The 26,397-nt window shown below is 31.5% G+C and overlaps 6 protein-coding genes and 1 long non-coding RNA gene across 8 annotated transcripts in view; 2 read left to right on the top strand and 5 right to left on the bottom strand.

The window, feature by feature from the left end:
- Window positions 1-3,015, top strand: LOC101504819 (uncharacterized). The gene is made up of 5 exons (XM_004501476.4): window positions 1-205; window positions 446-560; window positions 1,284-1,880; window positions 1,992-2,175; window positions 2,632-3,015. Exons 1-5 carry the CDS (start codon window positions 129-131, stop codon window positions 2,655-2,657), a joined length of 999 nt encoding a protein of 332 aa, XP_004501533.1. The 5' UTR covers window positions 1-128; the 3' UTR covers window positions 2,658-3,015.
- Window positions 3,016-3,782: 767 nt separating this feature from the next.
- LOC101505132 (cytochrome b5) lies at window positions 3,783-8,919 on the bottom strand. Its single transcript, XM_004501477.4, has 6 exons — window positions 8,763-8,919; window positions 8,623-8,667; window positions 7,596-7,628; window positions 6,676-6,827; window positions 4,684-4,734; window positions 3,783-4,231 (listed from the first exon to the last, which is right to left on the bottom strand). The coding sequence occupies exons 1-6, from the start codon at window positions 8,800-8,802 to the stop codon at window positions 3,884-3,886; spliced, it is 669 nt and encodes a 222-aa protein (XP_004501534.1). The 5' UTR covers window positions 8,803-8,919; the 3' UTR covers window positions 3,783-3,883.
- A 2,408-nt stretch (window positions 8,920-11,327) lies between these two features.
- LOC105852198 (3-oxo-Delta(4,5)-steroid 5-beta-reductase-like) lies at window positions 11,328-12,876 on the bottom strand. Its single transcript, XM_012716174.3, has 2 exons — window positions 12,735-12,876; window positions 11,328-12,660 (listed from the first exon to the last, which is right to left on the bottom strand). Exons 1-2 carry the CDS (start codon window positions 12,771-12,773, stop codon window positions 11,530-11,532), a joined length of 1,170 nt encoding a protein of 389 aa, XP_012571628.1. The 5' UTR covers window positions 12,774-12,876; the 3' UTR covers window positions 11,328-11,529.
- Window positions 12,877-14,882: 2,006 nt separating this feature from the next.
- On the bottom strand, window positions 14,883-16,497 carry LOC101510608 ((S)-8-oxocitronellyl enol synthase CYC2-like). Its single transcript, XM_012716173.3, has 2 exons — window positions 16,304-16,497; window positions 14,883-16,205 (listed from the first exon to the last, which is right to left on the bottom strand). The coding sequence occupies exons 1-2, from the start codon at window positions 16,340-16,342 to the stop codon at window positions 15,075-15,077; spliced, it is 1,170 nt and encodes a 389-aa protein (XP_012571627.1). The 5' UTR covers window positions 16,343-16,497; the 3' UTR covers window positions 14,883-15,074.
- Window positions 16,498-19,045: 2,548 nt separating this feature from the next.
- LOC101505454 (uncharacterized) lies at window positions 19,046-21,451 on the bottom strand. Of its 2 annotated transcripts, none has more exons than XM_073369361.1 (2): window positions 19,589-21,451; window positions 19,046-19,425 (listed from the first exon to the last, which is right to left on the bottom strand). In XM_073369361.1, exon 1 carries the CDS (start codon window positions 21,449-21,451, stop codon window positions 19,601-19,603), a length of 1,851 nt encoding a protein of 616 aa, XP_073225462.1. In that variant the 3' UTR covers window positions 19,046-19,425; window positions 19,589-19,600. The 2 variants fall into 2 exon arrangements, with proteins under 2 accessions (XP_073225462.1, XP_004501535.1); XM_004501478.4 differs by having other exon boundaries at window positions 19,609-21,451.
- A 129-nt stretch (window positions 21,452-21,580) lies between these two features.
- LOC140920609 (uncharacterized) lies at window positions 21,581-25,113 on the top strand. The gene is made up of 2 exons (XR_012163325.1): window positions 21,581-22,673; window positions 24,385-25,113. It is a non-coding gene; the product is annotated as an uncharacterized lncRNA (long non-coding RNA).
- Window positions 24,355-26,397, bottom strand: part of LOC101510935 (uncharacterized) — a 2,568-nt gene continuing 525 nt past the window's right edge. Inside the window, exons 2-4 of the mRNA XM_073369360.1 lie at window positions 26,299-26,397; window positions 25,638-25,985; window positions 24,355-25,426 (exon numbers count right to left, since the gene is read on the bottom strand). The exon at window positions 26,299-26,397 is cut by the window's right edge and continues 2 nt beyond it. Coding sequence (XP_073225461.1) covers window positions 24,845-25,426; window positions 25,638-25,985; window positions 26,299-26,397 — 1,029 coding nt within the window. The 3' untranslated portion in view covers window positions 24,355-24,844. The remainder of the gene's footprint in view (window positions 25,427-25,637; window positions 25,986-26,298) is intronic.

Genomic DNA, 26,397 nt, shown 5'->3' with positions numbered 1-26,397 from the left:
AATAAATAGTAATTGCAATGTACGGATAAAACTTTATTCGTAATATCAGCGATAGATTAGATTTTGGTTTGAAAGTAGGAACTTGAAAGATCTTTTTCGATTTTCATTGGATTTAGTTTTTTCATTTCATGGCGTCGAGTTTTGACCGATGGGAAAAAGATCCTTTCTTTATCGCCGCCGAAGAAGTTCAGGAATCTGCAGACAGGTATTATTATTATTATTAATCATTCTTCCAATTAGGTTTTCTTTTATTTTGATTTTTTTTTTTTTTTTATCTTCCAATATATGGATTCAATGTTATCTTTCTAATCAATTCCATTGCGTAGAAAACAGACACCACGGCCAAATTAAAACCCGTTTATTAGTTTTCAATTTAATAATTGTAAGATTTATAAAATTAAGGGATTTTGAAGTTTTTCTCATTATTGATTTGCTATGATTGAAGGGTAGAATCTACGTATAGGACATGGATTCATGCAACCAAAGATGCATCCAGCCCTTGGAACTCTGATGAACTCCGCAGAGATCTTCATACTGCCCTCGGCACTGCTAAATGGCAGGTAATTCATCTAAATTGATTCTACTTTTGATGGAGTCAAAATTGATTCTAGAGGTGTAGAATTGATTTTGGCATGTTTGGGTGTCATCGAGTAGAATCCATTTTGCCATTGATTCTAACTTGAAGTTAGGATTTGTAGCTTATGAGTCCAAACATGATTTTTACAACTAATTTGATTGTTCAAGTCACTTTTACATTCAACTCCATTTTAACGAAAATCAATTTTAGTCGCCGTTGAACCAAACACGCTTTTGGAGGAACTAAAATTGATTATGACATTTTTAGTGTTTGTTTGGTTTCATTTTTGGAGTCAAAATTGATTCTTGAGGTGTAGAATTGATTTTGATACGTTTGGTTATTTTCAAGTATAATTGATTTTACTTCCAGATTTGATTCTAACTTGAAGCTGAAAATGTTGCTTTTGCTAGTAGAATTGATTTTTAGCATGTAATTTATCATTATCTCACTTTTAATGAATGTAGGAACAAACATTAATCAGTTTATCTTTAACTCACTTTAGTTTGAATAAATTTTACATAATCCCTTTCTTCAAAATTAATTTTAGCTGCCGCAAACCTAAACACTAGATTTATTATTATTGAATTAGCTAGAATTCACAAATTAGATGCACATATCATTATTGAATTATTATTATGTTACTTTGTTGTAAATTACTAGATTTAATGATAATGAGCGAGTTGTTGAATTTTGGTGGGTAATGCAGTTAGATGAATTTCAACGGGCAGTCAGGTCAAGTTATAGCAAAAGCTCAAGCGACGAAGCTAGAAATAGGCACCAAGATTTCATTGTTGCCATTAATGGCAAGATTTCAAAAGTGGAGCATTTGTTACAACTGCAAGAATCTGTTCCTTTAGGTAGCAACAAGGCATCTCTGCCTTGGGTATCGCTGGATGAAGGAGAGCGAAATGAGCTTGCTATGTTTCTTTCAGGGATGCCACCTACTGGTGGCAAACCCCCTCTTAAATGTACTAGCAGAGACGTTGAAAATCCACAGTTAAGTGATACAGATTCATTTAGAGAAGCGGTGGAGGAGAAACCACACGGACATCGCAGGGTGGCTAGCGCTGATGCTGATATTAGTTCTTGGAAAATTGCTGTTTTGGATGATGTGCAACAATCCACTACCTCTAATGATTCTTCTGCTCATATGCATAAGGTAGCCAGTCTCTCCGGATTTTTTAGTTCCATGGAATCCATCTCTAAGTTCAAGTGGCCTAAGAACGGGTATAGGAAGCTGAAAGCAGGGAATTATCATCAAGAAACCGATGATGCAATACTACCTTCAACTGAATTCAACGTGGTGTGTTCTTAATCTGCTGTTTTTTTTTTTAATCTTTTAACATAGATTTGCTTGAGTATTTATAATGCATTTGCCAAATTGATTAATATATTGTTTTTTCACTCCAAAAAGGCCATCAATGCATGCAATGAAAGAAGCAAGAGCTACCTTGATAGTTGTGATGAATGTTATGATAAGCCACTCCACGGGTGGTATGGGGCTTTCCAAAGACAGCTTCAAAGATCTCAGTATCAAATGCAATACAACCGGCCTGTTCAAACAACTGTTTGGATTGTTATTATCCTTTGCTTCACTGGTAAGCTTTGGATCTTTGTGTGTGTGTGTACACAAAAATGTATGCACTTGCTGTCATGTTTCACACGCAAACATGGGGCTATGTTAGATTTCTACAACTGTTAATAAACAACATGCAATTTGTTTTGGGGAACTTCTAAATACCATGTAAGAATAGTCAGGAATACCATGTAGGGTGGTTTTGTCGCATTTTCCTCTTTTAAAACTGTCCTATGGAATTTTTCAGTTGGGTGTTTCTACCTACCAAGGTGTGTTATGTGAGCCTTATTATGCTTTGAACTATACTTGGTAATCTTTGAAGTTTTGGCCCTATGACTCGCTGTTCGATGGAAAGCATTAAGCTATTTTATTCTAAATGATCTGTTCTGTTGTTGCTGATATGGATGCTTCTGTTCTGTTATCTTTTCCTTTCTCCTCTCTTTAGTATATGTTGGCTAACAGTTTGATTTATGTGCAGCTTTAATTGCATTTTATGCAATGTAGAAAGGAAGATGTAGATACTTCACATATCAGATTTCGGTTGGCGCCAAATGGGGATAAACAGCAAAAAATATTTCATAGAAGTTCATAAAATATATGCTGTTGCTTAAGCAAGCGAGGTTTTTTTTATGGTTCTCGCTGGCATAATTGGTATCAATATAACGTGTAAAGTGCTTTGAGATAATTATTTAGAGCCTTCTTTGATCCATTTCCTTACTCTTTTTGTCTGTTTCTTTTTTTTTTTTTGGTTGCATTTTCATCTCATGTTCTCATGAATAATTGTGTTTATTCTCTGTTCATAAGTTGTACATGCCAAAGTGAATAGACCTACTAAATGTTGTAATATATTATGGCTTCTCGATGTGAGAATTGTATCAAAGCTTTAAGATTTGTACATACGAATTGAGGATGAAATATATTATCATTCTTGTGAATTCTCAAGCACGGAATGCGCGTCGATCATTGAAGTAGGGGATAGGCACGTATGTGACGTATCTAATTGTTTACGATTAACATTCTCCTTTTTTAACATAAATGATTATAGTACAGAATAATTAAAAAAAACTAGATATAGCTAAAACTGTATTTATTTTATTTAATTAAAAGAGCTGAATTATTTAATCATTATACAAAATCAAAATCAAAATTTAAAAATGAAAAAGTGTGTTTAATTACAATAATAAATAAATTGAAATACATAAATAATATTTTAATTATATATAAAAAAATCAGCAATTTCACCTGCAATGAAATACTAAAGAAAAATAGAGTACTACAAGTACATTACGAATCCCGTTAAATACTTGGCATCGGTACTTCATTATCTTAGAAATATTCATATTTCATAGATAAATGAAAGCCTGTCTATTAATAATTAAAAACTAGTATTAAAATAATTTTTTAAATAAAAAAGCTATATTATTGTCTTACAGTATTTTCTAATGTTTTTATTTAAACTGTGCTATAACAAAAGCACCAAATTAATCATTAATCATCACTCACAAGTAAGAGAGCAATTAAGGGAGAAAAGAAGTTATATAGTATCATCCAACAATAAATGATGAATTGATTTGGGAGTGACCGTGAAAACTAGATTTAGAGTTTCTCATGGATTTGACTCGAAAGAAATCACAAACATGGATATCATCATTGATCATCAACATATAACTACAAAACAAATATCACTTGTAAGATCACATTCAGAAACATAGCTTCAATAACATGATGATCTAGTAATCAACAGGTTCTGCTCTGGCGAGGACACGGTAACCAAAATAGACACAAGCAAAAAGAATTGGAACTGAAAACTCCAAAAATGCCACTGTTTTTGACTTAGTATCCTCTTTGATCACAAAAGCACTCATCTCTTCGTTCTTTGGTTCCTTGTCGGCATCAACATCAACATCTTGAACCGTTGCACCTTCAAGTACACCAACTTGGTATTTCAGGACTAAATTTTGAGCTGCTTTACTGTGTCCAATAGCATCAAACTCCTTTGTTGCATCCTTCCCTGCAACCTCTACTATTATATCTTCTCCTCCCGGGTGGTCCACCAAGAACTTTGTCAAGTCCAACACCTACAAATTCAAATTCTAAGTTATTTTCACGTCCTATGTTTGTTATAAATTCTTAAAAAAAAAGTGATTTTGATATTTAAAAAATTCTTTTTAGAAACAAATGAAATGTTGAAATAAAAATTGAATGTAATATTTTTCAAATAATCACAATTTATAGAACTCATTTTATAAATAAGAAAGTGTAACAGTCACAATTCAACTCATCAGTCTAATATGGCTAAATTGAATTCCTATGAACGTTGCTTTAGCAAGAAAGAGGGTCAACACGGTGGCAAACTTCAATGGGTTATAGCACATTTCTTTGAACCGTGAACAAACTATCCACTGCAGCTTGTTCTAAAAAGCTTATGAAAATAATAGTATGTCATAAGCAGTTTTGACATTATCTCTCAATCCAAAGAAATGTGTATATGAAATTAATGAGATAGTGAAAGAAGGGTTAATTTACTTACTCTGCCGTTGATCACAAGCCAACAGTTTTTGTTGGATTTGTGTTGAGCGACCTGTGAGAGAGTGAAAACCCTTTGATATGCCATGGTTTGTAAATAATAATGTTATATTTTGAAACGATAAGATAGATTGGTAACTCACTTGACTTTATAAAATGCTGGTAGCTAGATATGATATGATTCATTCGGATAGTGCTACTACCACGTTTTTGCCTTTCGTTCAAGGTTTATCAAGTATCAACTACCAGTCTACCAAACCAATATGACTTTATTGCATGGACTTTGCACGAGTTATGCTACTTGTAGGGATTTCAATTTATGTGACATTTTTTGGGGATACTTTTTTCCTCAAAGGGAATGGATCCCAAAGTTTTGTTGCATAATATATATGTATAAAATAAATTTATTTTATATGTTATGTCTAGTTGTTTATTGTTCTTACAAAATTTACAATATCTCAAATTTTCATTTGTTTTATATATGGATAAATTTATTTGTTCAGTATCTCTTTTTTTCATGTCTTAAAAAAAGTATTTTCTTTGAATAATGTTAGCAACACACATTTTTTTAATAAATTATTAATTATTAATTTAAATTCACATAGACTCACAATATATAAACGAGATTCAAATAATTTTGTAGAATTTATGTGAATTTTAATAAATAAAAGAAACGGTATTAAAATATATATATTTTAGAGTGTTGTTTGCACTCTTATTTTCTTTTGATGATAAAATTGTAAAAGATATACGACTTAGTAAGGTTGAAACCTATGGGACCATGTAAGTCTTGGAAAATATTTTCTAAATATGATATAAATTATCAACTTTATTCATGATTAATCTTTATTTCATAAGAAATCTTACTAATCACTTTTAGTAAATTTTTCCATTCTTTTTTGTTCACAACTCTTAATCTCAAGATATTGACATCAATATCATTCATAAGGATCTTAAGGGATTTAATTATGTTTTTATTTTGTCTATATACGCATTAACAAACATCACATGAAACTAACATAAAACGAAAAGACGATTCAAACTCAAATAAAAATATTTAACTTAACAATATCAATAATTGTTACTTGAATTAAATAACTTCATATAGAAAGAAAACATAGAAAACTATTGGTCACCGTAGAATCTAATTAAAAGACTTATTATTATTGTATATTTAAAAATGTCATTGAGACATAAAATGTCATTTAATTATATGTATATGCACAATTTTGTAGAATTTAATTTTGATATAGTATTGATAAAAATAATTCTCAATCATCTTATTTGTAATTCATATTCCTTAATCTCTTCAAAAAAGTATAGTCTAGAAAATATTTTTGATGATATTCATGACATAATGATAACAAAATTATTAGATGAATTTTATTAAATGAAGGATATTCTGAAAATAAGAGCAATTAATTTAGGTCAAAAGTTACTCCTTTCCTTTACAGTATTATAAACTAAAAGAAATTTATACTAATTTTTTTTATCGCTTATCAAGATCCGAAGGAAAGGGGAGTATAATTCATTTTATTGAAAACAACAAAATAGCATTGACATAAACCAGATCTGACATCCAAAGATACATAATTATACACTCCCTTCCTCCCAAAATATATTTTAAAAAATGTATATATTCGATCTAAATTTGATCCAAATACAATTTTTTCTTTTTTCTTATATGTTGGGACGGAGCGAGTATTATTATTATTATTATTCATTTCATAAACTACTACTAACTAGCTGATACAAGTATCCGAGTAACTGCAAGCTATAATGAAACTTGAATGCAATAATTCGAAAGGCGGGTACCATTTGTATATCTCCACAGGCTTGATGTTATTAAGATATATCAGAAATGCAATTTGGTTCCCCATAGCATAGGGCCGTGCAACCCAGCCAGATCATATGACCTACCAGTAATACGTAGCAATCAACATTAAGTTGAAGGCGCACATTCATAATGACACAGATGCTACCGTGAACCTTTTACTTCTGGGCTGGGTTTTGACAACTCCATGCTATCACTTTTCTCCTTACTATCAAATTCCATTCCTTGAAATGTGATCCTTGACAACCGATATTTGCTACCAAAAGCAGTACCAAAACCCCAACCAAGTCCTACTCCAACGCCACAACCTCCACCTTCAAAATAAAATTTAATGTATTTACTGATGAAAGGTCAAATACATAATAGTTAATTTATGGCAAGTTTTGCAGTGGACCATCTTGATAGGTGGTTCATCACAGACCAATATCTGAAAATTACTAAAAACACCATAGATGACTGACGCCATCCTCTAAAAATAGAAGCTCACATTCCTATTTGTCCTCACAGATGAGACAGTGACATGATCAGAACTGATTTAACAAAATTAAGGGAAAACAAAAATGATTTGAGTTGGTGAGGCAAACATATATGTTTTCTCTTGGTTTTGCCAAACTGCCTTAGATGTTACAACAAAGAGGACCGTGACTTCTACTTCTGGGGGTGGACGTCAATAATCATTGAAGTTTCAAACAATTTTCAAGCATGGGTCCACAATAGGCCACCTACCATGGTCTGTGATAGAACTTGCCTATTATATAAAAGGTTAAAATAAACTTTGAACCTTGTAAATAACATTTATTGTGGTTAGAGTTAGGAGACCTAGGGGGATTATGTCAACCCTATCTTATAAATTATTGATTCCGTGTCCAACGGATATCATCATTGAATAAGACTAACCACACACCAAAAGGATAAACATTAGCAACCAAGTCACTACAAAGTCATAAAACAACCACCATGATGTAGATACCTAACAATTAACCATTGGGATATAATTGTTTTGGAATATGACATAGCCATTAAATGCTGAAAATTAAAAAAATTAAATAAAAAGAAGGAAGCAAGATTCGTGAGTATTATACCTGCACCAAGACCCAAGAAGTTCAATGGCATGCCTGTGCACCACATAAAGATAGGAGATCAGACAAGTTATGGGTAAGTTGGGGAGGAGGGGGGAGCTGAAATAGGTCGTCTTGAGCAGTTGCAAAGATAAAATTAACAAAAGTTACAAATAAAAATATTCCTCAAATTGAAGGAGGATACAGTAGCAAAAAACTGAAAGATGTCACTACTCAATACACAATTTTTTATTAGGATAATTTAACTGTGTCATTTTTCACTGGAAAAACACAAGAATGGAGAATTTGGCCTGAATTTGCCACATTTGCAAATTGAGCAAGCCAAATAAATAAACCAAGTTATCTGTCATCCATATTGTATAGATTATGTTGGACATTTTGACTGTAACTTGGTTTCTTGTGAGAAGCCAGATAAATTCTAAATCATCATGCATTCAAATTCTCAGCTCTCGTATATAGACCCCAAATACAAAAAAGAAAAGAAAAAATTTCAGACATTACTTCCAGTGCATCAATATAATATGGAAGAGAAAATAATTTTACTACCGAGTGACATGACCTTGAGAAAAGAATGTTTATCTGAAAAAGTTCTAGTCCACCTATTTTCAATCCTCTACAAAGAAAAAAACTATGAATAAAGATTAAAACTTTCCATCTGGCAGATTTTTCCCACTCCTCTATTTTCCAGATTCAATAGTTACCAATATACAATCAGTTAAATAAGCTTACCTAACAAATTTGTCTAAACTCTATAGTGACAACATTGACATTAGAACAGAATAAAAAGCAATTTGAAAAACTAGTTCTGAATTCCCAGCATGGTCTTAATAGCAGTTTAATAATTAATTCCAATAGATTAAAAAAAAAACAAATAAATAGGTAAATGTAGGGAAATAACAAAATCCAATTTCAAAATTGCGGTCTAGTGGCATTGAAAAACAAGAGCATACTGTAGCAAATTTCATAAACGAAAAGATTAAAGGGATTTATAAATGAAATTGAAGCATAAAAAATAAATACAGTAAGATACCTCCGAAACCCCATCCTACACCGAAACCGCAACCAACACCGAAACCTGCAAGACAACAGATAAAATATCAGAATTAATGAGATAGAGATTCGAGAGGCTGAACGAGTTTTCAGAAAATCGTGAGAATCAAATTGGCTTACCAAATCCGACGCCGGCTCCGTTGAAGTTTGTGATGACCATTTCGTTCTTTCTGTCTGTGTAGAACACTGAGTCAAAAAATACAAAGCAAAAACAGAAAAGTTAACTAGTTCAATGTAGTGTTACAATGTGGAAACTGAAAAGCCTTTTGGATCAGGAAACTCGTACTGGACCTGAACCCAAGACCCGAGTCCACTCCTAAGAATTTCTTTGGACAAAGCTATCACTGAAAAATATTTCAATATATTTTTTTGTCTTAATTTAATTGTATATTTTTTCTCTCTATTTTTAATAATGCACGAAATTGATCTATCTAGTTAAAAGTCGATAATTTTAATATTTTTTTAATTTTTTAACTAAACAACAATGACATAGAATATTTTAAATAATGTCACATATGATACAATGATATAAAATAATTAATATCCATGAAATTGGAATCGAACGTTGTAAAAATTTAATTTTCAACTTCAGATTTTTTTTTTATTTTTAATTTTATTAATGATATATTAATAATTCATACATCTAGATAATTTTATATCATAAAATTATATGTCACATCATTAAAAATATATTGAATCGTTATTTTTTAGTAAAAAAATATGAGATAGAAATCAAAACTATCAACTTTTAAAATAAAAAAATCAATTTTATGAATTAATAATAATAGAAGGACCACACAATTAAGCCTATGTTTTTTTAGTAGAAAAAAAGGAAAAAATATTTTTATTAGTATTTGTGTAAAATGTTTTGCTTGTCATAAGAAATAAAAAATATATTTCAATTCAAAAAGGAAATGGCTTTCTTTAATGTTATCAATAAATTAAATTAGTTCCATCAATGAGTTAAATGATACTGGAAAAAATTTAAAGAGAATGTTATGAATTCAAACTCATAATACTAATATAATATATAATTTAGAACTATTTGCCTTTAAAAAACCAAAATTCTATTTGAGAGTATGGAGGAGAGGAGAGAACTTGATGAGAGCAGAGAAAAAAACAGAGACAATTTCATTTTGTAATTATTTTTGTATAAAAAATAAATATTTATAATTAATATATTTTTAATATTAGAAATATTATAATAACATAAATAATAATTATATACTATTTACAAAATAACACTACTAAAATAGCTTACAGGGCTATTAACATAATAACACGAATAAATTAGTTTCAAAGAAACATCAAATCCTTCAGACTCTAATATTTTCAGCAAATTTCAAAACATCACCTTCCCTGTTCACTAGTATTGCGCGAGAAAAAGAATACTTAGAATTCATCGCTAAAGGCATTTGAAGTTTGTCTACCCATATTTTCAATCATACTTTCTAATTGCATATATAAGACAATAAGACATCAAGTCCACATTCCAATTCCAATTCATCTCAGCAATTTCTCTATTGACGTACAATTTTCACGGAAAAATGTACAAGTTCACTGCTAGGATGGCCTATACAAACAAATAACAAAAAGGTTTAATTATATGTCTAATACTTGCAAAAAAGGATTTAATAAACAAAGCAAAGTAGTAATTTTTACGAATGATTATAGTATCACGTTTTCAATATGATTATAGTGTAACGTGAAAACATCACATTAGATGATAATAATACGTGCCATCGAATGGAACACATACAACATATCATGTGTTGTACATTCATTGAACGTTGACGTGTCATGTTAATGACACGTGTCTCTATTGCGTGTCTCGATAATGCCACAAGTCGCTATAATTTAATACGTTGATAACATATAACACTAATCGTTATAATTTAATGTGGTGATAATATATGACATATTGACACTACAATATTACGTGAAAATGATGATTTGTACTTTATTTGACATACATGTTCTTTTATAGAAAATTGATGTTAAAAATTAAAATTAAAGACAATTGATTTTGAAAAAATACAGAGATTTAGATTAGTAAAACCAAAATTTACTCTATATTAGTATATAATAAATATATCAATTAAACCCTAAGCATGCTAAATGACATTTATATCAAAGATGCACCCCTACAACTATTAAAATAACAACCAACCAAACATGGGACCAACACAACTATTAAAATAGCCCTAAACATGCCTGAAGAAGAAGAGTTTAATTCTATTTAATTCAAATGTTTTTTTCATTGTTTGGGTTAAGTTTCCTCTCTCTCTCTAGATTCTCCCCTCATGCGCGAGAGTTACTTCCTCTCTACATATCTTCTACTGCTTCTGTTCTCAGAAATTCTATTTCATTTTACTTGTATGCTTAACATTCCTCTTTAGATTCGTGCTCTTGAAGTTGATCTAGCTACTGATTTTCAATAAAACAGTAACCCAGTATTTGTTATAATTCCTGTGAGATCATCATAAATAACACAAAACCTTTTCGTTTTATAGAATCTCATCAAATAGATTGACCGAATAGGATATTTTATGGGGGGTAGACTGAGACTCTGAGAGTAAACAAGGAATCACAAACTTGTAACAATTAACTATCCAACTTGACAATTCACATTAACATCAATTTCGCTAGTTATATTTATCATCATTATTATAATCACAAGATAAATGGAACCAACTTTTCACTTCATTCTGTTAGTCGTGTTTCAACTTATGAGAGAATGAAGTAACAACCATCTTCATAGAGAACTTCATTTTTAAGGTCGAAAGCATATAATGTCTAAATTGATCTACAAAAACAGAAAACTCATCTCTCCCAGTACAACATTATTGATAGTGCAGCAAAAAACAGGACAGAGAACAGACATTACTCAAGGAACAATCTTAAAAGCCCTGGTCCTATCTATCCAAGTAATAAGAGAATTTTTAGTGTTCCTAAATCCGAAAAAACCATGCTCTTTCGCCTTATTCATACTATCAACAATACGTATCCCACCAAACGTAAAATCCGCAAACCACCAATTACCAACCTCATCAATGTTGGTAGCTTCCAGCTTATTCAATTTCACAATCTCATCCCAAACAGGACCTTTATCCTTCATCAATTCAGACAACTTCAAACGAGGACCCTCCTCATATCCATACTCTTCAATCCCAAACTGTTCCGCCAAAACCTTCCACAATTGCTTCCACCTAAAAACATCACCATTGCTACAATTAAAAGCTTCATTCTTCGCATAAGGATCCACCGCAGCCCAAATATGTTGCTCCGCAATCAAATCAGCATCAGAAACAACATAATAATCCTCCCACACTTCCTTTGTACCAGGAAATCTCAACGGAACACCTTCGTGCTTGCAAATTGCAGCGTAAACACAAAGAGATCCAATAATATTCATCGAACTATAAGGTGAAAATCCAAAGATAACTTCGGGTCTGTGAATAGACCATTTCAAACCCTCTTTTTTTCCAGTTTCTTCGAACAAAATATCTTCCTGTGTGTAATAGAAATTCGGTGCATCCAAACGCGGTAGATCTTCCGTGAACGGCGGCTCGTGGCTATTAACCTTGCCAATCAAATCGAACGGTCCTACATAGTGCTTGCCTCCTGTTTGAAGCGAAACGTGGCGGAGATTCGGAGCGTTTGGGATAACGGCGCGGAGGACGTTCCGTAACATTGCGCCGTTAACTTCGCAGTTTTCTGCTTCGGTGGGACGTTTGGTCCAAGAGACGTAGAAAATGTGTGTGACGTCAGTGAGAACGGAGAGTTTGGATTGGGTTTCGTTTGGATCTGTGATGTCGCATTGGATGTATTCGATGGGGTGATCGGCGTTCCAGGAAGGTCGCGGTCGCCGTGCGACGCCGTAGACTTTCCATCGGCCGCCTGGTGTGTCGGGGAGAGGTAGAATTTCGGCGAGGCTGTTGCCGACGATACCTGTGACGCCGACTATTAATCCGACGCTGTGGTAGATTCGCGGTGCTTCATCTTCTTCCAATTTCTTCTGCAGAAAAAGAGAATATGATCGTTAATAATTGTAGAAATAAAGAAAAAGAAAGGGAAATTGAGACGGTCCACCTTGGCAGCGCCAATTGCTCCGGACCACCACCAGCTCATGTTTGCTGAGATTGAGAAATGAAGAGTAATTGGAAAATAATGGTTTCTTGAGGGTAAGGTTGCTTCTTTCAATTTGTAGATTTATCTAACAATTCAACATTTTCATGGTTTATGTCGTGTCGTAGTTATCTACTCTGCAATTCAATATATATAAAATACTGTTTTTTAGAAATCATTTACTCCATTTATTATATCACAACAAAATTAATGGTTCATAAAACTGTTTACGTGCACACAGCTATCACTATTTTTTTTTTTTTTATTCTTTTCAATGGCCATCCACAATACCTTGTAGGCTTGTACCATTTTTCTATATATACAAAAAATAATATTTTTTATATATAAAGCATTAATAAATTAATTGCAAACATCAAACGGTATAGATTTCAAACATTAAAAATTTTAATTTTTTAAATTATTTTCGTTTTATTACTTACAAAAGTTATAAACTTTTTCTTTAACTTACAATCAATATATAATTTGATTATTTAAATTAAAAATTATACATTTTAATTTTTTTTAATTATTTAATTTATATATATTATCAGCTTAAATAATTTATAAATTATCAATCAATTATAAACATTAAATAAAAATAATATTTAATTTTTGTTATAATTATTTATAAATTATGATTTATTATTCATTGTATAAAATAATTTTTACAAAATTAAATTATTTTTTAATAATATTTAATATTTTAATTTAATAGATTAAATTATTTAATTTTTATAATTTAAACTACTAAAATATTTAATGTTTATAATTTATAAGATTAAATTATAACAAAAGACTATATTATATTTTGTCCTCCCAAATTTCATAATATGGAGAGTGTGTCCTCTATTTTCAAAATAACAATTTTACTCAGGATGTTTATCTTTTTTTCTTCCGTAAAAAAAAAGAACACTTAATATTTATCTTTCTTCTTCTGTAAAAAAACACTTAATCATTTATAAAAAAAAAATCAAACCCTTTAGTTTTTGTCCATCAATACTTAAATGTATTCATCTTAACAAAGTCAATACTAATATAAACTTGTTTTTATAAATTTATATGCGTAAGTTAATGTATAATTTAATTAAATAAAAATATTATTGTTTAATAGTAGCATCTAATGAACCAACCCAAATTTTTATTTTCGGGTGTTTTTTTTTCATTTTATTCATTCTATAAAAAGCTTCTATCTATAGATGCAAACTTCTATCTATATATGTAAGGTTTTTACTTGTGTGTACAAACTTTTAATAATTAAATATTGAGTCAATGACCTGAAAATAATTCTTCTGCTTTAAAATAATTGATTTATTAAAAAGTGAACTCTTTTTATTTTTATCTAGGATAAATTAGATTCATGGTCCCTTAACTTAATGTCAGATAACGTTTTAGTTTTTATCATTTTTTTTCCCGACTTAGTCCTGTATTTTAATTTTAAATGACAATTTGATATTTTATATTTTAAAATTTTAATAACGTAATCCTTTTTTAAACAAAAATTCAAAAAAAATATCAATCAAAACTCATAAAATTAATTATATTCTTAAATATAATACAAATTTCATCAAATCCGTAACGCAAATCTTCAAATAAACTCATATTTTCATACTTTATTTGATAGTATTATGAATAAAGGACTAAATCGGGAGAAAAAAAAAAGATAAACGACTAAAATATTACCTGAAATTAAGTCAAGGGACGCGAATGTAATTTAGCCTTTTCTCTACATGAACTTCGGCTGATTTTTCTTGAAACGGATAACACGATGTGGTGGTAGGAACGTAACTTCAATAGGAAGTGGTGTCGGTGGTCTTTCTGCCTCTAATTAATAGCTTGTGGTCTAAAACCAAATCCAGCGTCGTGGTCCCAACCTAGTAGGCGATCTATCATTCTGCCTCTTGAATTACTCCCTCGTTATCAAATTATGTGCAACTACATAGTTGAAGGTAACATGATCAGATGTACCCTAATCTGCAACTAGACACAAGGGCAAAACCAATTTTCAACTCTTTAAGAACATAATAATAATACTCCTAAATTCCAAATACAGCAATCAAATATCATCCTCAAAAGACATTATTCACCACTTATAATGAAAGGGTAGATTAGAGATAGTTACGGCAAAAAATTCATAAAAACACAAAAACCATCTCCCAGTACAGAATTATTAGTACATCACGAAAACATAACACGCAACCTAAATTATAGACCGGAATGTAAAATCACAATCTCCCTCTCATTATACTTATTCATGAAAAAAAAACAGAAAAAAGCAAAGCCTAGTTGGATCCAATATTGAGTCACTCAAGGCACAATCTTGTAAGCTCTGGTCTTATCGATCCAATTAATAAGCGAATTTTTAGTGTTCCTGAATCCCAAAAAGCCATGCTCTTTAGACTTATTCATAGTATCTGTAAACCCATTCCCTCCCAAACTAACATCAGCAAACCACCACTCAGCAACTTCTTCCAACTTGGTAGGTTGAAGCTGATTCACCTTCACAATCTCATCCCAAACAGGACCTTTATCCTTCATCAATTCCGATAACTTCAAACGAGGACCTTCCTCATAACCATACTCCTCAATCCCAAACTGTTCCGCCAAAACCTTCCACAATTGCTTCCACTTGAAAACATCACCATTGCTACAATTAAAAGCTTCATTCTTAGCATAAGGATCCACCGCAGCCCAAATATGTTGCTCAGCAATCAAATCAGCATCAGAAGCCATATAATAATTCTCCCAAGCTAACTTTGTACCTGGAAATCTTAAAGGAACACCCTCGTGTTTACAAATTGCAGCGTAAACACAAAGTGTTCCAATAATATTCATCAAACTATAAGGTGAAAATCCGAAAATTAAAAGTGGTCTATGAACAGACCAACTCAAATCCTCTTTCTTTCCAGTTTCTTCAAACAATACATCTTCAAGGGTATAATAGAAATTTCGTGTATCCAAACGCGGCATATCTTCCGTATAAGGCGGCTCGTGGGGTTTAATCTTACCGAACGACTCGAAAGAACCGACGTAGTGCTTTCCGCCTGTTTGAAGTGACACGTGGCGGAGATTTGGAGCGTTAGGGATAACGGCGCGGAGAACGTTCTTTAACATAGTGCCGTTAATTTCGCAATTCTCTGCTTCGGTGGGACGGCTTGCCCAACAGACGTAGAAGATGTGTGTGACGTCGGTGAGAACGGAGAGTTTTGATTCGGCGTCGTTTGAATCGGTGATATCACACTGGATGTATTCTACGGGGTGATCTTCGTTCCAGGCAGGTCTTGGCCGCCTTGCCACGCCGTAGACTTTCCATCGACCGCCTGGTGTGTCTGCTAGAGGGAGAATTTCGGCGAGGCTGTTGCCTACGATGCCTGTTACGCCGATCACCAAGGCTACGTTCTGGAAGCTTCTTGGTTCTTCTTCTTCATCCAATTTCTTCTGCAGAAAAAAAAAAAGAAAATAATTATTAATAATTGAAACTACAAAAGAAGAAAAAGTGAAATAGATAAGAGATAATTAGAGATGGGTCGGTTTACTTTAGCAGCGCCAATAGCACCGGACCACCACCAGCTCATAGTTGCTCAGATTGAGAGATCCAATCAAAAAAATGAAGAGAGGAGAAGTAAACTAAAAGGTTGGTGAATCTGAATGTATTTTTGCTTCTTATAATACTTGAATATTTGTGTACCCAAAAAAGTACTTGAAGATTCGTGTCAAACGAGGATGAACGTTGACTCGTGTCGTCGTTATCTAGTGTGAATTTGAAAAAATTGTTGGTACAGATTACGTAAATAAATAAATATCTATTTGAATGAAAGAGGAGCATTAAAAACGAGTTCCAATACTTTCTTTAAAGTTATTAAAAAATAAGAAACAGATCGTAAAGTAAATAATCTCAATCAATCTGAATTAGATTATTTAAGTTTTTTCTTTTATTCAATTTAGAAAATCTATATCCAAAAATATAATATTAATTTTCATACAATGACTTCTAACTCTACCGTCCCACCGGCCACCATGATTGTATTTGCAAAATAATTTTTTTAAGCGGAATATTTTTTCAAATTTAAAGCATATATAATTATTAAATACCAGTATTTGAATTATTTAAGTTATTATCTTTCACTTTTTATTTATATTGTATTTTCTTTTTTTTAGTTATTATCTTTAACCTATTATTTTTAAATAAAATATCTTTATACCTTTTTAATTTAATTTCAAAAATTATTTCAGTCTTTTATTTTCTTTTTATAATTTTAAATAATAATTTGATCATTTATGTATTAAAATATTAAGAATGTTATTATTTTTATATAAACTAATAAAATTTGTCGTCATCTTTAAACAAAATTCAAAAAATTCATTATCAATTTCAATAAAATTCATATATTGATCAAATTAATAACTCAACTCTTCAAATAAACTGATATATTAATCTCCAACAATATCAAATCTATCAAATAAATAACCTACATTTTAAGATTTGATCTCCAAAACACCGAGACAATATATTTTTCTTTTTATTTTTCTCTAATCTAAATATGAAAATATGTGTTCTTTATTTAATGTTGTTGTTGGAAATGAAATATGAACTTATTTGAATATTAAAGTTATGAATTTGATGAAAATAAATATTTCATTGAAGATGATCACTAATTTTTTTTATCTTTTTTTGAAGATGATAATTTTTTTCGATTTATATAACAAAAATAATAACATTGTTAATATTTTAATATATAAAAAGTTAAATAAATAATTAATTAAAAGAAAAAAAAAGATTAAATTGTTATCTAAATTTAAATTAAGAGACTGTAAAATATATTTTATCTAATTTTTAATACGTGAAAAGTGATAAAATTTATTAATTATTGTAAAATAAATGAAGTAGGGTTCACAAAAAATGGATAATATTGTCTTTATTTATGGAAATTAAATGGTTTTATTTTTCAAAACTATATATTACGAGGATATTAACAAACTGACAAACATTCCTAACTAGATAAATTATTTATTAAAAAATTAATTATATCAATTTCTAATACATTGTATGGCTTCCATGAAAATTCTTTATCTTTGACTAGAAGATTCTTTTAAATTTGGCGTGGATTAATAAAATATCCTATTTAATTTAAAATTTATAATTTAGAATTGGGAAATGTTGATCCATTTTATCTGTTTTATGATAACAATATCTAGAAAAGTGATTAGCAAAAAATAACATACATTTTATATTAATATTTTTAAAAGTTATTTATTTTAAAATGAATTTATTTTTCAAATCAATCAATGATCGTAAATTAAAAGAATATGTTATTTTTTAGGTAGAACGTGAAGGAGTAAATTTCTTTGACTAAAATGGTTAATTATTTTTCCAGATGTCACGTTACTGATCACAAGATGTGTGGGAATGGGATCCCCTCGGAATCGGAACAATAGGGAATTGATGGGTGGCTTGTGTGGTTGACGAGCAGAGTACACAAGGTGTCTTGGGAAACATAATTGCTATTTAGAAGGAAGGTATGTTTTCCAATACAGAAGGCCGTGCCATTTTGGACGGAGAGGCTCGGAGTTTTTTATTCACATTAAATATTATTTCCTCTACTTCAATTAATTATTCATTTATACTTTTTTTTAAATATTTTTTTTTTACTATTTAAATTTTTTAATTAATATTTTTTTTAAGTTATTATTTTATATTTATGACAATGAGAATCAAACTAATAATTAAAAAATTAATTTTGTAATATAATTCTTCTATTTATTTCATTTATTATATATTTTTAATCTATTTGAAATTGTCAACTTCAACAAATGTTAACTTCAACAAATGTTATAGGACAAAGAGACTACATTGTTTTAAGAATTTAATGAATCTCTAAATTAGTTTTACACTCACAACAATCAATGAGAATAAATTTCAATCATAAAATGAATTTTATTTGATTAAATATTTTTGTTAACTATGATTAATTAAGAAGTTTAAGTTGAGATATAAACTCTCTCTCTCTAATGAATTACACGATTTTTTATTCTAAACACATGTCTCATTGACATTGTTTAGCATTTTTCTGTTTTTATTTTTGTTGTTTGTTGTCTACCAAACACCGTACAATACAATAGATTGTTCAATAGCTTGAAAGTTTGTATTATACTGTTATGCTTGGTATTTACTGTATTAAAAATAAAATAGATCTAAAATTAAACTTTAAACAATATTTTAAAACTATGATCAGTCTGATCAGTGCACTCAAGAAACAATATTGAAATAACTCACTAACTTAAGCGTTGAATACTCTCCATTGATTTGTCTTCAAATGAAACTTATTACTCCCTAGGTTCCACTACAATTATTTCTTATGACCATTACATAAATTAAATATAAATACGATGAATAAAGAAAAAGAATAATGATAAATACAAAGTCAAATAAAATATTAAATATCTCCATGTTTAGCATTGTTGCGTAGTAGTATTAAATTGAAAATGGAAATGTGGTCCTCTCCATTATTCAGAGTGGTGCTTCTGTGCTGGGTTATATATTTCTATCTTTCATAATTAGCTATTCTACTATGTCTCTTTAATCTCCTTCTTGCTCTTTCCATCTTTCTCCTTTCACCTTCTTTCGCGTCAAAAGGTTCTTCCATAATGGTAGACAAGCCTGAAAAACATCACATCACGTCATTAATTCACCCTTGTGTGTAAAGCAAACATTATAAAATTCAAATAAAATATATCTTGCAATGCAACTTTAAGTTAAATCGTTGAATTAGAGTGCAATAAGTATTGTGATTTTGATTTGGTTGCAATGCAATTAAACTTACATGATCAAGGACTTAATTACCTGGCATGAAACTTGTCTTTTCCATCATCATCACCTTCTTATGATCATAGGGTAGTTCTTCATACTTGCTCTCATTCTCAATCTCATCCCCTTCAATATCACAAGTGTTTTCCACAACAACATTATGTATGACCTTTGACTTCAAACGAGCAGTAGCAAAGAGCCACGTGGCATCCATTTGTTTGCATATCATCCTAACAACATGATATGGAACCTTAACACGCTTGTTCTCATCATTTGACTTAACAAAACCATTCACAAGCATCATGCAATCCATAAGACTCTCTTTAGCCATTCCTTTCATATCATAAGCTTGTGACCTTCTCCAAAGACTTTTTCCATGCATGTTTGTTGGGTTAGAGAGACAAAGAGCACGTGTTGAATCACTTATAGCTGAATCCACATTTTTAAGTAGCAAATTACACTGTGCTTTGTTACTATATAGCACCATTCTTTCATTTCTAAACCTCAATGGACAAATATCCAATGCTTCACAATATTTCAATAAAGCTTCTTCAACTCTTCCCAAACTAAAAATGTGATTTCCTTGTTTCTTCATCAACCTCACAATAACCCTTTTTTCCTCTAATTTTTCATCACACATTAGTCTCTCCTTTTCCCTCCTATCCTTCAAATCCACCACTTTTTGACCATTGGATTTCAATTTACAATCATTACAATGCTCAAGAAGTAGCACTTTTATGATGGTGTCACCAACATTTAATTTATCACCAAGGCTTCTAAGTTCAATCAAATCAACAAGACATGAAACAACATCAAAATCAATAACTTTGTACCTTGTATTCACATCCTTGAGAAGCAGTACAAGACACTCAATACCAAGATACTGCCAATCATCACAAGATCTTGAAAGTTTACATAGAAAGTTTATAACTTTTGGTGACTCGGCAATTTTTTTCCTTCCCATGTTATTATAACAAAGGATTCTAATGAGTCCAACACCAGCTGATGAAGTTTGATTTATCAATCCACCCCACATATCACATAAATCATTTAAAAACTTCTTTTTGCATATTAAATTCAAAGACTTATCTTTGCAAGCAAAACAATTGAGAAGATAAATAGACCAACATTGAAGTTGACTAGTCCATTTTTCAACTTTTAGATTCTCCATTTCCAAATCACCTACACCTCTTGTCATCAAGTTTCTGTGATACTCCACTCTTCTCTTCTTTGAAACAAATTCAACATAGATTTTTTCTAAGCATGTTGAAGCTAAGTTCATGGTTAATTTCACTATCTCTGTTTCAAACTCTGCCACTGATTTAAAAGTACTATTGTAACTTGCTAAATGACCAAGTGCTCTAACAGAAACTCTTTGCTCAACCCAACTCATTTTTCCACTCAGAAGCTCTAACAATGGTGGTATAACACCAGATTGAACAGCTATTTGTGCAAACTCTTGTTTATTCATTGTGTAAGAGCCAATAATATGAGCAGCATAATAAGGTATGTATATGTTTTGATTTTTATGAAGCCAAGTTGTGTTTTTTGTACCTTTGTTGATAAGTTTTGCCATGCAGTTGAATATGCCAAGGGAAGGAAACTCTGGATCGTTGGGTTGGGTCATGGCGATGTTCCATAGTCCACTGAGGACTAAGACATGTTCTTGATTGTCTGTTAGAGGCATTTCCTTGAAGTAGATTGATGTTTTTGTTCTTCTGAGAGTTATGTTTGGTTCTTTCATGATGCAGAAGAAACAACAATGGCTGCTACAAAGGTGAGTATTTGGAGAGTCTTCTGTTATGTCATCAATGGTGTTGTATGGAGTTTTGGGAATGTTATCATGGGTTGCTATTTTTTTCTTCGTTTGTGAATACATGGTTTGTGTGATAAGTTGGTTGGAGGGTTCTTAGATCAGCTTTTAAGCTTTGGCTTGGTGCTTATAGTGATTTATACAAAGAAGATAACTGTGTGTGTGGGTGGGTGGGGTGGGGGGTTAAGTTTGAAATATCAAGTAAAGTAAAAAATCAACGGTACACTGACATGATGTGACACAAGTGTTAGATGTTTGAGTCTGCTAACCATTTGATCGAAAGTTTAATATTTAGTTGGTGCATATGAAAAAATATATGTTAGAGAAGTCAATCCATTAAATAAATCTCAGTTAACTCAATTAATTAATTGCGTGCACTAGATCCATATGTTTAAAAAATACAATGGGATGATCACTTACATCTACAAGTAGATAAATGGCATGCTTTCATATAATCCCATAAAAGCAGTTTCTATCTCGGGAAGAATATTTGCATGTTTTTTTTCTTTCTTTCTTTACTGTAATTAGTATATGAGAGATATATTTTGCATACTTTTTTTAATCTTAATCTCATGTACAATTTTTCACCATATTAATTATATATTTGTCATGTTAGGTGGGGTTTAAAATGACATAAAATTAAGGTAAAAAGTGATCAATCATGGGCAAATTTTTAAAACATTAAGTGCTTCCCACATCAAAAGCGAGCACAAGTGGTACATTGTAGTTATTGTTCAAGTTCAACACTTATGAAAAGCTTCTTTACCGTTAGTTTTTTAATCCAATTGCATTACCCTTACTCATACAAGAGTTTTTTGTCTTTATGTGACTAATAGGATCACGTAACCAATTTGGTATTTAATTTGCATCAAGTGCGTATACAAATTTGTCATGAAGCTTCTAGTAAATTAAGTTCATTTGTCAACAACTCTAATGCTCTATCTAGTCTTATGCCTATAAAGCCCTTCTTTAAGCAAAAAAGTGTATAAAGTATTGTTAAACATAAAGTATATAATGGAATTTCACCTAACTTTAGCCCACAATTCTCTCTGATTTGTTCAGTTAAATATTTTAACAGCTCAAGTTATTATAATATGTGAAGTGAAATGAAGCAAAGGTAAGGGACCACAACTTCAAATGAGAAGAAACCCTCCTTCAAATAAAAATATTCATCACCATTGCCCTTAGAATAGAAAGCAAAGTACTATATATAGATTAAAAACAGAACGAAGTACAGATGGTGGTGGTCTCAAGAATATGCGGCTGCCGTTGGTGGAAAGCATCAAAAGTATGCTTCTTAGATTTTATCTTTTTCTTAAGAAGATTATATATAATTTAGACATGCTTCAAAGGTTCATTTAACTATTCCAAAATGATTAACACTTGGGATTTTATTAATTGTTTGTTCGTACCATTGGCATTGAAAAATAACAGTAACAGGTTCTATGGTTATGATGGCAAACACTAGATGTTTGGACACATCAAACTATGCATGAATTTAGCATGAATTACTGTTTCAAATGTTGTTCAAAATCCTAATCCAATTTGTCCCTTGTCATCCAATGAAGTTTCACATGCTAGTTTACCATGGTCTTATTATTATATGTAATGATACATGGACTCTCACTTCTTTTTACATTTGTGCAACACATGTACAAAAATATAGTTAATTCAGTTGAGTAGATGAATAATTCAAATTGCGACATAAATATAGTTAATTCAATTACACGATTAACCACAATTTTCAACGTGGTCTAATTTAACTATTTATTTAACTAAATTAAATAAATTTTTTCACGCAATTAACCACATGTCACATGTGTACAAAAACATAGGTGTTCGTGAAACATTTTTTATTATTAAGGGCAAGTAATGGATGGCAAGACCAGGGCTTGATACAATTTCAGTCACTAACATAGAATGGTACTTACGGATCACTTTGGAAGTATAACTTGTTTGTACCTTATTAACTAAATAGATTTAATGTAGACACATGATACTTAATAATGAAACAGTCTTTATTCATCTCTAGGGGCTAGGGGGGGCAATTTTTTTGTCACAACCATATTGAAAAGGCTAAACTTCAAAAAAAAATATTTGTGTGTCTAAAATTACGGCAAGTAAGACAAAATCACAATCACATTTTGTGATTTTTTTTAAGCTGTAAAATTTAGCTTTTGTCAAAATGGTTGTGTCTAGACATACACTAATTAAGAGATTTATGCATATACAAGTCAACAACTTTATATTGAAAACCAAAGTCATCCAAGAGGTGTGATGCATGTTAGTTTGGTTGAGTGATGATAACTGATAAGGAGTTTGGTTTTATTTTCTTCACTATCATTTTGGTTTCTAATTTTGTGAAATGTGAATAAAAAGAGTGTAGGCAGTAGGTACCAGATGATATTGCAGTTTGCATCCTTTATTGAATCACCTTTAAGGATATAATTACAAAACAAATGTAGCTACTTTTCTCAGTCATAAAAAACCAGTTCCTTTATGATGCAGTAAACCTTGAAATAGTTCTAACAATGACTACATAGAATTAACAATCTTTACAGCACAGAAATGAATTGTCATTTGTCAATACACATTTCAGGAATAAGCAGAAACCATATATCCAGGAAAAAATGTAGCTTCCTCTAACTCTGAAAAATGGCCTCACGTTTCATAATAAAAAACCAGCATATATACAACACACCTAACAGTGATCTAAACGATATAATTCGCATGAAAGTACTAAGAAAAATTCTTAGGGGTGCACACAGGTAAGGTACTTCCAAACTTCAAATCCATAATTAATTAATGAATTTAATTTATATATACTGTCAATTTAAAAAAAATTATAGAGTAATTAATCACAACTATCAAATCATTGAAAATATTTATCTTTAACCACAATTACTTCTAAAGTCGTCCATATGATTATGTGATTTGTTGACAAAGTAAATTTTTTTACACCCACAATGTATGAAAATCAAATCTGTTAATTATTTCAGGTGAAATTCATCTTCAAGTTGAATGCTTTCACAGAAAGACTAACCCATATTGTACAATAATTATCTGCTGATCTCAAACTGAAAACAAGTGGAAAAAAACTACAACAGAATGTTTCAATTCGCTTTTGGGGATACGAAGATGATTGTATCTATTAACAAATTTGATGAGGCAATGACCTGCATCAGAAAAGTACACTTGACAACCTTTGCTGCAATATCTAGGCTAAAAGTGTTAAAATTAGACAACTAGGCTAATGCAGGTTTTCCCCTTTGCTAAACATCCACTTTCCAGGTAATGTTATGCACAGATTTGCAGTAAATTTGAAAGAATCACGGTGTAGCACTGCAATTTAGGCAAAACCTACACTCTAGAACTACAATAAACTGGCGATGTCACTGTGAATTCGCCAAACTCGCCGTCAATACAAACATGCACACACATTGCCTGCATGCGGTTTTATTATAGTCGAAGTCCTCGAGGAACTTTGGCATGGTCTTCAGCTACTGCAACAGCACTCTTCATCTTGAGACCTAGAGGAAACTCACAGGCTTCAGTCACAGAAGCAAACCTAAGCTCAGCTGGAGGAATGAAACAGTCCAAAGAAAGGCCAGGGACATTGAAAGCCACTTCCTCAATTATCCATGCTTCTTCCATCCTGGTTTTAGTGTGGCTCATTGCCGTTTCACCAAACTTGAAAAGCGTCACTTGAGAACGACCAGAATGAGCAATCATAATCCCCTCAACAGGCCTGTAATCATCAAGAAATGAATTAATTGTGGTCTCCCAATAAACAGCATCGCCTCCGTTGTTCTGAATCCGAGTCAAATGAGAGTCTTCCAAGTGAATAAGAAGTCCTGTTTTCTGACTAAAGTGCCCAAGCAAAACATGTCTTATGATCTCTGCTGAGCCTTCACTTCTGGCTTTTAATGTGGAAGGATCTGAACATATTTTGAGAATGAAACAGTCCTCTTCGTTTATCTTCTTCTCTCCAATACATCTTGCATTGATAAACATGCTTGCAGTTGTTCTTGGATCAAGACCCTACAGACAGAAACTTACACATATGAATATCCTAAAATTCAGATTAAAGGTGTGTCTGAATGTCCCACATTAACCCGAAACTTACACATGATTAATTACACAATCACTTCTATTTTCTCGATTACTAACGTGTTAACATGTCAGTGCTTCATAAGGCAACCGAGAGAAATGAAAAAAAAAAAAAATCAGATAACAGGTAAAGAAATGAAACCTGAAGAGCACGTCTTAAAGGCCTAGGTGGCCCTTTAGCTGCATGTGGACCAAGCCAAGGTGTGTGACGCCACACAAGCTTCCCATTGCAACCAGCATGAACCTTGCTACCACCAAGAGAAAGCTCCACATACCACATGTCTGGCTTCATCTGCCACAAGACAAACCCGCCGGATTCTGCAGCTTTGGAGGGATTCCGAGTTCGCACGAGCTTGTTAGCCGTCTCGAACTCAGAAGCAATCATCCTCACCTTTCCCATTGCATAAGCATTGCAAATGGAATCCTGAAGCTTCAACCCTCCAGAAGCAGCTATGTACTGATGCAATATATACTGAGCAGAAGATGTTTCCTGTATCAACACAACACCCAATAAGATGTTAACATGCAAATCTGTGGTAATCAATTAATACTAATCATCTTATAAAAATAGACGATAACTTTTTTTAAAGATCAACATTCAACAACACAACACTAGAAGGGGAAATTTGTCAAAACTCATGTATGTAGATGTCAACAAAGCTAACATAGACAAATACACCGAACACGACACATACATTGATTCGTCGAAACTCATAAGAATTTAAAAAATGTGTTTTCGATCTGAAGTGGTGGTGCTTCATATTAAGTGTATTTAGAATGGAAGAAGAAAGTGAGAAACTAACGATGGGAGTGTCTTTGATGGCAAGGTGAGGAAAGGGGTGAGTAGTGCAGACATGGAGAGGGGCAAGAGGTGCACCCAAAACACCAAGCAGCAACCTAAG

This window comes from Cicer arietinum, chromosome 5 (assembly GCF_000331145.2).
Source record: "Cicer arietinum cultivar CDC Frontier isolate Library 1 chromosome 5, Cicar.CDCFrontier_v2.0, whole genome shotgun sequence".
NCBI lineage: Eukaryota > Viridiplantae > Streptophyta > Magnoliopsida > Fabales > Fabaceae > Cicer > Cicer arietinum.
Note: the sequence above shows the minus strand (reverse complement) of the source record. Positions and strands in the feature narration are given on the sequence as shown.

Coding starts and splice junctions, on each gene's coding strand:
- LOC105852198 (XM_012716174.3), bottom strand. CDS start 12,773: ATGAGCTGGTGGTGGTCCGGAGCAATTGGCGCTGCCAAG. Junction 12,661..12,734: donor GAGCAATTGGCGCTGCCAAG/GTGGACCGTCTC, acceptor CTTTTTCTGCAG/AAGAAATTGGAAGAAGATGA.
- LOC101510608 (XM_012716173.3), bottom strand. CDS start 16,342: ATGAGCTGGTGGTGGTCCGGTGCTATTGGCGCTGCTAAA. Junction 16,206..16,303: donor GTGCTATTGGCGCTGCTAAA/GTAAACCGACCC, acceptor TTTTTTCTGCAG/AAGAAATTGGATGAAGAAGA.
- LOC101505132 (XM_004501477.4), bottom strand. CDS start 8,802: ATGGTCATCACAAACTTCAACGGAGCCGGCGTCGGATTTG. Junction 8,668..8,762: donor CGGAGCCGGCGTCGGATTTG/GTAAGCCAATTT, acceptor GTTGTCTTGCAG/GTTTCGGTGTTGGTTGCGGT. Junction 4,735..6,675: donor TGTCAAAACCCAGCCCAGAA/GTAAAAGGTTCA, acceptor ACTCTCTCACAG/GTCGCTCAACACAAATCCAA.
- LOC101505454 (XM_004501478.4), bottom strand. CDS start 21,451: ATGTATTCACAAACGAAGAAAAAAATAGCAACCCATGATAACATTCCC. Junction 19,426..19,608: donor AAAGACAAGTTTCATGCCAG/GTAATTAAGTCC, acceptor GATGTTTTTCAG/GCTTGTCTACCATTATGGAA.
- LOC101504819 (XM_004501476.4), top strand. CDS start 129: ATGGCGTCGAGTTTTGACCGATGGGAAAAAGATCCTTTCTTTATCGCC. Junction 206..445: donor GTTCAGGAATCTGCAGACAG/GTATTATTATTA, acceptor CTATGATTGAAG/GGTAGAATCTACGTATAGGA. Junction 561..1,283: donor TCGGCACTGCTAAATGGCAG/GTAATTCATCTA, acceptor TGGGTAATGCAG/TTAGATGAATTTCAACGGGC.